The following is a 13,248-nucleotide window of genomic DNA, read 5'->3' on the forward strand; positions in this document are numbered from 1 at the left end:
ACAGTTGGCCCAGCTATCATCTGATGCTCCAAGCGGCACATGGACTTCTGCAGTAGAAGCATAACCCACTGAACTCGGTATATTTCTGGTTTACTATGTGAATGACCAATATTGCTTCTGGTCACAGTAATGAGTTTCCCAGAGCCCTATGCTGTGCTGTTATGGAGACTGCACAAAGAGGCTGTGCTGAGTAGGGAAAACATTCTTACACACAACCTCCACATTTTTAACCTGTAGACCAAAGAGATGGCTCTGCTGTTTGACAAAACCTCTTGTCACTGCTGCTCATCTCTGCTGTGTTTATAGCGCCTTGAAATGGATTTAAAGTGAAATCGAATTCTGGTGGTGGAGAGTGGGACAGGAATGAGTGGCCACCTATAGCCTGTGAAGATGCCATACAATATTATCAGATAGTATAAAGTATTGTAGGATAGTTGAAGGTCAGAATAAAATAGTTTAAGATCTTAGATAGTATTAGGTAAGCATATGATGTCATAAGATAGTATAATATAGTATAAGTCAACATTAAGTATTCTACAATAGTATAAGGTAAGTATAAAATAGTCTAAGATGTTATAAAATATTAGAAGTCAAGAATAAGATAGTATAAAGGTAAAAGTCTGACTTAATCTAGAACCGGTTTCTCTAAAGTTTGTCCTGGAGTGCTGAATCCGCATGTATCTAAATGGGGATAATCTTAAAACCTGTCTTGGATCCGGCCCTCAAGGACCGACTTTTGAGAACTCTGATCTAGAAGAGCTTTATCCCTTTTTTGTTTTGTTTTTCATATACCCAAACAAGGGTTGAGAAGACATGGTGCCATTACATGATGCATCTGTCCACTGGTCTGTTGTGTCATTTTATGCTTCTGAAAAACAAACTGGTACAAATTGTATCTTCCCCTTCTGGTCACTTCAAAATCAGCAGGTGGAATCAGGTTAATGATGAAAGGGCTGATGTCACGTTTTGGACAAAATTAGAAGATTGAGGTTACGCTACTAGCCCCATCTGGGCTGCCGTAGTTTACCAATGATAAGTGTAGAGTTGGAGTCGTGGGATCCTTCCAGGGTTGTAGGATGGAGGCTGTTGTTGCCAAAGAGGACAAATCAACATGCAGTGCACAGGTGTATGATTGTGTCATCATGTGGCTTTGGAGAGTTGTTCTTGTACTTTTGAGTAGGTGTACTGTATGTAGGAGCACACACATGGAGATTTCATGATCGAGACAGAACGCCATCTGCATGCACAGTGTGTCCTCCCACAATCGTGAGGAGCGGGCGTGGTTCAGTAAGGCCTATGTACAATCAAGGTCGGGCGTGGTATCCTGAAGGGTAGGTCTGGGGTCATCCAGTGCTGTGGTACTTGGCTGAATGAAATGGGGTGATCTAGCGAGGGGCCACCGTAGTGTGCAACAGTTTTTATGACCTTATGGAGTCATAGGTCACTGTGCTGCAGTGGTGGGTTTCTGGGGAATAGATCCAGTCTTGTGGCCGGAAGGAGTGGTGATCTGGGAAGAAGGTTGGATCTTACTTTGTAGGAGTGTGAGTTGTGGTCTAGAAATATTGGCAGAGGATGCTACATTTGGCTTGACCAATGAGGGGTAGCCTACCTCCTACCCAGCTAACCACAAGAAACACTGTGTGATCTTGGATGAATACTCCTCTACATTAGTCACTTCAGTTCCCTAGGACTGCTTAGAATTCGGGTTCAGAGAAGGGAACTATCTGAGAAACGAGAAAATGCACACTATAGAAGTGAAATTGACTGTAATGTGCGTGAACCACTTAAACTCATAGCTGCATCTTATTGATGGAGTCCATAATACTCCCTCCCTACCATCCATCCCCCTAACCTCATCCCCACGCGTCCCCTGTCTGGAGATGCATGAATATCCCAACCACAAAATTGTGAGATTCATTAGGTCTAAAGTACACACGCACATTTTTTTTAAAGAATAATGCATACATTAAAAAAAGTAAATAACTTTTTTCTTTTCCACAGGAAACTATGCCCCAGACGCCGATTTTTCCCAGCATGCTCGGTTCCAGCTGTAGTGGGCAGGTGCAGCCAGACATGGGCGAGCGGAGCGGTGACCCTGTGTATCAGGATGGGAATGTGGTGTCCGGATCACTAGAGGCGCTGATCGAGCGGCTGGTACCGACTGTGGATTACTATCCCGACGTGAGTTGTGGGTTCCTTTCATTTGCGCACTAAAGGGGCGGAGCAGGGGAGTCCACGAATTGTTGGGAGCTGTGCAGAGTCCTTGCTCCTATCATATGCATTCTAGAATTCCCCTCCTTCCTAGGTGTGCCTTTTGTGTTACTTTGTACCCGTTTGTGTTGTGTATTGGAATGTAGGTCGCTGAGCCTTTTAAGACTGTATGGGCTTTGGCTAAGCGTGTCACATGCCCAACGTGCTTGATATGACCGAATTTCCCTCACTGGGAGAATGGATGCTTCTATTAAGAAGGCAGGTGCTAGGCGAAATATGTTTGATTTTCTTGAGTTTAGAGAATAGGCCTGTGAATCTAAGAGATTTGAGCTAACCTCAGTCACAGCTTCACGGCCATGGGAGTTGTGCTTCTCACCAACCTCCCTGGGTGCCTGCCTACCACTCAGTTTCTCCTAGTCTTTAGGTACAGATTCTCGCTTGTTGGAATTTATGCTTGAGCCGTCTTGTAGCCATTTCTAGGGCCTTGTTAAGTATCTTCACTTTCTTATGAGACCGAAAGAGACATGCACAACTCTTCACCTCCGCATTGGTCACTAACTAGTTCAGATACTGTCTGATGCAGCCAGTTCAGTTCAAAAGCTTTTATTCGATTTGTAAAACAAACCATACAAGCAGAACAAATACATATATTACATAAGTTCCTAAGATTTCATCAAAATGCTAGATCTAAAAACCAAAATAAACATAGTATATGATATGTATAAAAACACAATGCCAATTGGCTTGTAACTTGAATTTAGTATGCACTGAACATCGATTTCAACCGTAGGTGAACTGACCACAAATTCGCCTGGTTGGCCAAGAACAATAGACAGTGCTTAATTTGTGTTAAAAAAAAAAAAGTAAATGCCAGGGACCTTCTCGGAAGGTCTTGCAGCTTACAGCATCCAGTGCCCCTGCCAGCACCGCCAGTAACCGTGCCAGCATAACCAATGACCATCGCACTTCCATAAGTATGACAATTCTGACTACTCCAGGCCACAGAATACTATAAAAGAGACACAGATGGCAGTTTTTATTCACTTTTAATGTATATTGAATCGTTAAACATTGTGTCCACTCATTTCAAAATTTGATCGACTGCGCCACCATGTGGTAGAATGTCATGAGAACCGGTGTTGAGACTAAAGTGCTGGTGCTGAGCGCCAGAAACCACCAGCTCAAATTAAGCACCTGCGATAGGTTTGTACTGGCTACTTTTCTTGGATCTTGATTGCTTTTGTGCACTTGAATGAAGTCTTCCATAACTCACTGACCGACCTAGGAAACTGCTCCTCCCCGCAATTCGTGAGGAGTGGAGTAATGCGTCTACTTTAGAATCCCCTGAAGGACAGGTCAGAGAGGAGGTCTGTTGCGGGTTGAAAAAGATGAGTCATCCTCTGACCACCTTTGTGGCTCGGACATCAAGTCTTGCATTTATAAAGATTCAAAAGGGATTCTGCATATTACATTAATAATCTATAACTTTTGTGTGGTCGGAACCGATGTCTTTCTTTTACTTAACTGATGGGCTGTCTCTGCTCCTTTTCTCTGGCTGCACAGGTGAGAGGTCGAATTCCGACTTTGCAAATAAAGGAAGCCTGCTTTATTCCTGAATCTTTATAGACCAGGATGTGCAACTACGTCGGTAACGATCAATGCTTAATTGTTTTTTGGCAGCCACATCAGATGCATTTACATAGAATTAATCTATACAAAACTTGTCTACATAGTGGTCGACCCTAAAAAAAATGGTATTTAACGGGCTTTGCACTGGGGACCCGTGTCACAGATCTTACTCCCAAACTCTTCTAGAAGGAGCACAGCGAACAAAGTCCTAGGCCGTCTCCTGCTCCCTGAGGAGTTTTGTAAAAGATACCAGATTGTGCATTATTCTCAGATTGTTTACATCTGCACACTGTACATGTATTGTTCCATACGGATCTTTCATAACATTTTCTGGGAAATGTACAAATAGTTCAGACAAACTTCTCAGCCTCTCAGACTTTATCTTTGAAAAAATTCAGATTTCACAATCTGCCTCCCTCGGTATCTGGCTTCTTGGGAAGGAAAACACAGTAAACTCTGTAAAATTCCTTCTTGGGCCAGATCTCAAACTGGTGACCTTTCCGTTGACCTGGCGTGAGTGCGCACGCGGGGAGCAGCAATGCTGCACTGTGGCACCCGGGCCTGTGTTTATCTGGGAAGAGATTGAGAATAGCTCCTGTGACTGCATCGAGAACATTGTGTTTGCTAAAGGGGGTGGGAAGTTGCTGTGGTTTTGGGAATGGAATGTCCCAATACACAGCTTTGTCGCCTCATTTCGTGTCAGTGGGTCATGCTGGTCACAGGCAAACAGCCACATGTACCCAAGATTGGCCTGGTACAGCAAGAGCGGAATGTCTCCTTTCGTCTGAACATTTCTCGATCCTAAAGAAGGGGTAGGGTCAGCAATACTATCTCGCATTCAGTTTATTTCGTATTTATTTATTTTGTCCCGCGAGGATGCTTATAAGTCGCTCTCTGAAATTAGAATGGATGCCTTTTTTTTTTTTTTAATTTTGTATCTTAACTTACATGATTTGAACAAAGGGTATATTGTTCAAGATGTTGAAATTACTAACCGCACCGCCCAATTTTTTTATATTGCTAAAAGAATGACTGAGTATAGTGGAAATAAGGCTTGAAAATTGATTTATGTGTTTTAATACACTACGTTGTAGAAATGTAATAGCCTAGCATGGCACTTGGAAGTAGTGCAAAAAACTAAGTTTTAGTTAGTGCTATGCCGAAGTCAGTGGAGGTATTTTTTTTTATCAAACTTTGATCACGGTTAAAAGGCGGAGTTCAGCAGGATTTGATACTGATGCCTAGCGGGAATGCACACACTATCAACCATGTTCACCTAGAATCTGCCTCAAGGTGAGCTGCGTGCATACACAAATTATTGCAGCTTGAGCAGAAGCTTCAAGCCGCTAAAGTGCAAAACCCCAACGTTATAAATGAGAAATAAAAAAATGTGTAAAAAAGGGCTTGAGTAAAGGCTAAGGCAGCTCGTCATTTTGGAAAGCAAACCATTTGTGTTGTTACACAGCCTCTTTAAACCATAGAGTACAAACAGCCCATATGTTCTTCTTCCAGTGGCTTTTAGGTGCAAACTGCAGGACCTCTCAGAATTGCTGACTATCTTGATCTGTGTAGAGTACGTTCATTTTTGTACAGGGTGGGCCCAGATTCGCTGATGCCTGTTATCATTTCGGTTTCTGTCGCCTCATTTTTGATGTGTGACATTGAACTGTCGCTGACACAGGCTGTTGGTAAATTTCCGTTCTGAGCAGACATGGCTGCGGCAGGCGTTCGGCCGACATGTCACCACTGACAGTCTCGCAGCGATTCTCTCGCGAGTTTTTAGCTGTTGCAAGACTGCGGCACACCAGAAGAAGCTCTACGGCCTGGGAACCTTGAGCCCACAGGATCAGAAGAAGGAACCAGAGGCTTTGTGGCTCAACTCCACTCAGTTGTGAAAACAAAAATGTAAGAACTTTTGGGAAGCGAATTGGCGCGACTGCAGGGTTTGAGCAACCGCCGCTGCACGAAGGCCCTGCTGATGAGAGGTCTTTGTGCCAGCTGGCGCCTTTCTTCATGTTCAATAATCGTCAGAGGAGTTTACGTACACAATTTTTTTTATTATTATTTCATGTATTTACAACTTCCTTAGGAAATTAAACCACATGCCAATTCACAGAAATAGATTACAAGATAGCTTAATTTACTGAGAGAGGGGTGCAACTTGGGTGGTACTTTATGGGCACCCATGCCATACTCTGATGGCATCCCTCACCTCTTGGTGCTGTGTGGCTGCCTGCAGGTCCAACCTTCAGTCAATCAATCAGGGGTTGGGAAAGCAGTACTACTCACCTGTGAGGGTCTCAATGAACTGGGGAGGGGGGGAGTGGGGCGGCTCGGAGTGCTGGGGTCATCCAAAAAGCCAGGCCTTGAGGTCCTTCCTGAACTGGGGCAGTGTGGGAGATTGCTGGATGTAGAGGGGGAGGGTGTTCCAGGCTTTGGCTGTGAGGTAGGATAAGGACTTTCCTCCTGTTAAAGAGAGCAGGTTTAACAGGGAATTTGGTTAATTAAATTAAGTTGTCTTTGTCTTTATCTATGTCTATCATACTGTAGATTTGGGTACGCATCACTGTTTAATTTGTGGAAATATAAGTGCTGTGCTCTAAACTTCCTTAGTAGGTCACCATTGTTAGTGTTCACTTGCGGCATTTGCTGGCCACCTGCAGCCAAAGCCAATAGCGATCACCCTATCCTTTATTGTGTTATAGTTACCATGTCTTCGCTATTGCTGTGTAAAGTACTTCCTTTTACCCCAACCAGATTTGCACAGCACTATAAAAATGACTAACTAGGTTACTTGCCTGCAATGGGTGAAATTGAGAGCACTTATTTGATTACACTGAGATTTTAAATGTAATTAATGGTTGCGGGGGAAGTGTTCTGCAAGTACAGTGCTGTCCTGAACCACATAAGCTGAAGTCACCCAATGCTATTCAAGCCAGTGGCTAACCCTTCTTGAGGGCGTGGCAGGCCTAGAAAGCTGGCGCCACTCCCTTGCAGAGTTGGCGCTATTTTTAAAAATATAAATGTGTGTGTTTCTTACAATTGACAGTACTGCTCTGCAGCCACAAGTCTTTCATGCAAAATGGAGAACTGTCTTTTAATTCGTGCAAACATGACTAAGCCCCTCCTTTAAGTGTAGCTGCTCTAAAAAGCGTTCCGGAGCCAGAAATATAAAATACAAATAAATATTCTGGTTCATAGCAAACACTCATCCCTACACATTAGCTTACATTGAGAAAGGTATTGCTATTTGATCCATTTTCCCACTGACCCCTTCTGTCATTTTGCTCAAGTCTCGTGTTATATTTGTAATAGTCTCCTAATTTGCAGGCAGTTTCTTTGCTATCTATTGGTCCCCTTAAATGGATGCAAATTACCAAAAACTCGGGATGCTTATGCAGACTGAGTGATGAGGATGCACTCTTCTGAATGTGGACAGCTTGCTGCTTTTTCCCTGTGTGCCACTCGTGCACAAGGGTTGCTGTCCCTGACTCTTGAGCCATATCGAGCTCACTTGTCACTGGACTAAGTATTCGGTAAGAAGTGATATGCTGCATCTTCCCTGCTACACATTTTTGCCTCTGAGCCCTCAGCAGAAGAGGGAGGGCGAATTGTAAGGATGTTTATTTCCATTGGTGCTCTAATTTTCTGGGGACCTGGGGCAATTAGATTCAGGATTCTAGAAAGACCCTCCCACTGGAAGTTCATTTGACTAAAGAGCAGGACTGGTCTGCCAGGACATTTTGAAATGGATTATTGCCTCTGAAAGAACGACTGGTTGGTGCAGGGAGAGTCATGTGTTCCTGCTATATAAATGAGACTGCCATGTGCCTATGGTTTCTTTAGGAATTTCCAAAGCGGGGTAATGGGTCAATTCAAAATGGCCGCCAGCAAAGGCAAATGTGTCCCAAGTAGATTGTGGAAACTAATATATACTGTGCTAATGGGGTTGTGGGTAGGTGGGAATGGCTCAATATAGCTGAATTGTTGCCGAAAGGGTAAATGTGTTTGTTCAGTAAATGCACCAACTTCTCTGCTTTAGTTTGCCACCAGGAACTGGCTGGGAGTGGAGAAGTTTAGGTTGATAAAGAATTTCCAATCAGATGGTAAAAAGACTCTGATAAAACCTCTTGAAACATGTTGTTCTGCCTGCTCGGAGCAAGTAATCATAGAAGTGGTCATATTTTGTTGATTCTGAGACAAGAGCCTGTCCAATTGAGCCACTTAGATTTCTGTGTGATCTAAAGCAGAAGAACAGATTGAAATCTGTGACCTGTCTTTAAGGTCTGACTACCGTCCCAAAATGTGTGCAGTTCTAGTGTGTTTTGGTCGGGCGCTCGCCAAGACCTTTGATTTTACTAATATTATATCTATAATAGATTTCCTTAAAGAAGCTTTCAGCCAGCCCTCTTCATCAATTGATCGGTAATTGTGTTAGTCACAGTTTTGTTCCACCCACTACAGGTTAAATATGGGGCAGTGGATAAGCACACTTCAACCATTGGCTAACGTCACCGTGAGTGACTGCCTTCCACTCTTTCGCAATCAGCACATCCACACACAAAGTAGTTCCCAGGAGCATGATTTATTTAATGCTGCCTTGGCTTTTAGCGAATCTCCTTTGTGTTTTTTTTTTGTTTGTTTGTTTTTTTAAGATTGAAGGTCCAGCCTCTTCTCCAGCAAAAGTTTTGATAAACCATGGCAAAACATAGAGAACATTAACCAAGCCAAATGAATATTGGGCCAGTGCCTAACCATTTGCCTTTACCAATGCTTGATTGTCTTTGGGACACCTGATTACGGGTGAACTGAACCAAGACCAAAAACTATTTGAAGGCGCACTTCGCTCGCACATTGTCATGGAACTGGGGCCTCAAATACGTGTATTGTCTTTGGAACATGGGGTTCGGAGATGAAAGTATGTTCTCGCCTTCGACAAACCAATAAACGGTTTAAAAACCACTTTCCCTTGCTGTTTGGTCTGCAAGTACTTGCCGTTCATCTGCTCGGTTCCCGCCATCCTAGGGCGGGTGAAGCTGCCGGGAATTCAGTCCCTCTCCTACATCATGTCAGTTCCCTAGCCAAATATGTATTTGATACTCTTCCCCCTCCCCCCTGCAACACACGCACATACTGTTGTAACATTTTCACTGATCACAGGGCTCGGTAAAAAAAGAAAGCGTTATGTGCCGCTGTACAGTAATCGTTGGCATATGAGAAGTAACCCCAGCCAGGTCACGTGACTGCTAGCTGTGGGAAAGGAGGCCGGGAAAGAAAACACACATTGAACTCAAACAGATTTGTGGTCACAGCCTGAATGTGGGCGCTCTGAAGCACAATTTTCACACAAAGGCGGCAGGGCCAGTCTAAAGGGGCGTCGAGAGCGCGTGGAGCAGTTAGGCCTCCGTTTCAGGAACACGTATGCTACCAGACTGGTTCTGTCGATTTTTATTTTGTACACTGTGCCCCAGAATACGCTGAATGTTGAGCTATAGTGGAAAAACTCAAGCTTGTCTCTAAGTTTGGTCAAAAATCTTCAAAATTATTTTTTGGAGGCTTTCATGGGCTTAGGCATTTCCTGACTCTCCAAAATGGTCTCTGTGCCCCTCAAACCCCTCTGAAGGGGACTTAAATATAGGCAGTATATTCATTGAATGTATGAGGCATTCCCTTACCTGGAAAAAAGTTCTGCCTACCAACTAATTATTTGGCATGTGGTATCCTTGATCACAGCTACACACACGTGTGTGTGTGTCATTAGCTTTGTGTGTCGAAAAACTGCTGTTGCTGGTTGAAGGCACTGATGTGTTTGTGGAGCGACTGTGGGCCACCAGCGCTTGGTGAATGGAGTAGTGTGTGATGTGTCGAATGCCGTGCTAGTTCTGGGTGACCGGAAAGTGAGTGGGCCTTACTGCCATTAAAGGTGGTAGTGTTTTTGAGCAGTGTCAAGGCTCTGCTGGAGTTGGGCAAAGTCCCCCATGGTTCAAGTATGAAGAATACCTCTGGAGTAGGTTGTAGTTTAAGTAGGAGGTATGGGAATCCCTAATATCTCAGATGTAGGGTGCACTTGATGCAATGTCCCTACTGTCTCCGGGAGTAGGCAGTTGTAGGTAAGAGGAGTGTGTATTCATGGTGTGTCAGGATAGGTTGTAGTGAGTGACGAGTGTTGGTCCCTGCTATATTAGTGATAACTGGTGGTCGGTGCTAGGAGTAATGCCTGCTATCTTGGAAATAGGTTGTGGTGGGAGTTGAGAAGTGAATAAGGCCCCGGTTATGGTTTGGGTTTATTCATTGTAGTTTGTGCAGGGAATGTTCTAGGCATGGATTCGCATTCTGATGCTTTGTTAATTTCTTCCGTTCTGCAGCGGACCTACATCTTCACCTTTCTCCTGAGCTCTCGCGTCTTCATTCACCCCCATGAGCTGCTGGCCAAAGTGGGTCAAATTTGCATCCAGCAAAAACAGCACCTGGAGACGGGAGCAGACGCTGACAAGGTAACTGCACACAATTACTTTAACACTAATAGAGCCTCCTTACCATTTTATTTTGCTATGTTGTGGTACTGTAGTGGGTTTTTTTTTTTTTTTTTTAGATGTACTAAACCGAGTGCCTAAATTTGAGGTCACCTTATTCAATATGTTCCCAGATCAGGATCCGCAGTGGCATAAGCTTTCCCCACACTGATCTGCCTCTGTGCCCTTATCCGTAAACCATGCCGCTGCTGTGCGGACTGTTATTGGGGATTTTCACTCCAGAAAAAAAAGGCTGGGCAGTGTGCAACTTTCACAGGCCACCTTTTAGCAAAGGTGAGTCCAAGCAAAAGCTCATAAGTTGCATGATCTAAGAATGGGTGCTGTAACCAATCCTTTTTTGCCCATTTAGAACCGCATTACTTTAAATGTAATATTAACAGTATTTCTATCCTGTGCATCTGCTAAGGATGTGGCCACGTCTCGCTTGTGGACAGTTCAAGAGCTCAAAGCTTCTCTTGTTCTGGTCCATGTGAAGTGTGCATCACTGTTTATCTGGGCCTTGGGAGGCATGAGAACTTGCCCACAGGGGGCAGGGTGGCAGCATTTGCAAGTGTAATGATTAAAGCAGAACTTAGACATTTTAATTGATTTGGGCACTTTCTTTGTTTTTGGATGTGCCGGAAGATTTGATGACGCGGGGATGAGATCTGGTTTGGGCCATGCTGGGTGGATGACCGGAGGTCAGTGTATTGTAAAAGTTCTTTAGAGAGTGACACGTTGCTATTGGGCTTACCTTTGGAACGATGGTGGATCCATAGAAAAGACGATGGCGTAGAGGTGAGATGTGCACCTCTTGGTACGTGAAGACCTGATACTGGTGGCATGTACATATTTGCAGCTATCTTGGCTGTGTGGCACATAGTGTTCTGTGCAGAGACTTTGGCACTCTGTATTGGATTAGCGCTGCTTGTCTGTCATTGGTATGGACATATGGTATGCCATTGGTAGGTTTAATCTCTTTAATGTGGCTTGGTTTAGCCACCTAACAAACTATGGTATTACAATGCAACACGTTCTACTGTCAGCGTAGGTACAGAGGTGTATTTAGTGTTTAGTATTGTTTTAAAGCAGCACACTGCTCTCTGAAAGTTCTTTTGGTGCTGTGTGTTTCTTTTGGGTTTTTGCAAAATGTTTCAAACATTTCTTGTTGCTCTGGCTGCTTTGCTTTGTGAGGAGTGGGTACACTGGTGCGTTTCATGCCTCCAACTTCGCTTTTGTGTGGTGACACGGTTGACATTCTTGGAGAGTGTCAGTTTCACATGGCCCTTGCACAATTGTCGATTCACGCACTTTAAAACATTACAGTTTATCGAGTTGGGAAATTGTGTGTATTTTATAACAGCCACATATATGATCCCTACATTATTGACTGGTGCCTTGACTCACTGAGATGCCTTACTAATATAAATTATTTTCCGTTTTATCTTGTAACCTTATGATTGGTGCATGGGTAGTTCGGTTTACTAAAAGGCACCATTTTCAATGCTACTCAGTAGTTGTGTTACAGAAAAATTAACTATGAAAGTGCAATTTATAAAATCCTAGAAAAAGAAAGGAGGCATTGCAAGGTTACAAGTTGTGTCATTTTTGGGGTGAAGCTGGGTAATTAATGTCATGTCAAGAGAGAAAATGTACGCTCATCTGGTAATATTGTCTTTCTCTCAATAAGTGATCATGCCTTAATCGGGATTATGAGGAAACGGGTGCTAATAATTCACCAGTAAAGTCACCACTTCCTCTTGTCGGAACCACAAAATACTTTTCAGCATCCTTTAGACACGTCCAGTAGGAGGAGGCCAGAAGGTCTGTTAAGGGTGCCTATATGCACGTGAGCCATGAACTGTCATCCAGAGCAAAATCTCATGTCCAAAATCGGGAGCTTGCTCGGTCAATCGAAATTCAAAATACGCAGTCTCTCTCTCCCTGGCTAACTGGGTCTGTTTCGTTGCAAAAATGCATGGGCCGTCTTCAACAAACACTGTTAAAACAACAACTTTGACCTGCATATGGAACTAGACATTTTGTGCACGATTTTTTTCAATTGCAAAAATCAGTTGCCGCAAAAAGGACAACAGTTAATTTTCACATTTATACCACTACCAGGCTTTTATATCCTTCACATTGTTATTGCAAGTTCCCTCTCCGTGCTTACAGTTAATAACAAAACTCGAAGGGTGTAATTTGAAAGGTTCGTAAAAGTAAGGATCGCCACTCACCCTTAACTATATTTGAGGATCTTAAACTTTCAGAAGTTGACATTTATGGCTGCAGGGGCACTAAGCAAACTTTGCAGAATTATGTTTTTTTTTTCTCTGCCAGTCTACGGGGCTCTGATCTCTACCAGCGCTATATATGAACCCCGGCCACAAACAGGGCTCTAAAACATTTATTATGTTTTTGAATCGAGTTGGCGCAGTGGGCTGGCATTCTTTCTGGGTGAACAGGCCTTGGCGCGGCTCCGCGGTTCTGGGCTCCTTACGACCATTTCAATCATTCCTCGACCTCGGACGTCATCACGGCGCGCTGCTGTGACGCAGGAGTCGCGGTGCTGACCTCTGCCTGTGCGCTCTCACGTTCAAGCCCCCGTGCTCGGCTGCTTTGCGTTCTTGCGCAACTTCAACTGCATTCCGGCCTCTGCACTCCGGCGCGCGCTGAGCCAACAGCTGTCAGGCTGCGGTTGGGAGCAGACATACTGCCCGTCCCCCTGTCTGTCCTAAGCACGTTCCGAGGCCTGTGACTCACACCTCTTGGCTTTGTTACAAAGAAACTATCCAGAGATGCATCCTTCACACGGACCACGGTGGCACCTGTTTCATTTCCAAAAGAGGAGCGCTCGCGCGCGAGATGGAATGAACCACTTACTTCCCGCTGCACG

General features: G+C 44.1%; 1 protein-coding gene across 1 annotated transcript in view; it reads left to right on the forward strand.

Annotated features, from left to right (window-relative positions):
* RASGEF1A (RasGEF domain family member 1A) overlaps nt 1-13,248 on the forward strand; it is an 84,014-nt gene that overhangs the window by 39,771 nt on the left and 30,995 nt on the right. The window contains exons 2-3 of the mRNA XM_086922419.1: nt 2,002-2,181; nt 10,206-10,334. Of these exons, the coding sequence (XP_086778545.1) occupies nt 2,002-2,181; nt 10,206-10,334 (309 nt within the window). The remainder of the gene's footprint in view (nt 1-2,001; nt 2,182-10,205; nt 10,335-13,248) is intronic.

Source organism: Lissotriton vulgaris, chromosome 5 (genome assembly GCF_964263255.1).
Source record: "Lissotriton vulgaris chromosome 5, aLisVul1.2, whole genome shotgun sequence".
Taxonomy (NCBI): Eukaryota; Metazoa; Chordata; class Amphibia; order Caudata; family Salamandridae; genus Lissotriton; species Lissotriton vulgaris.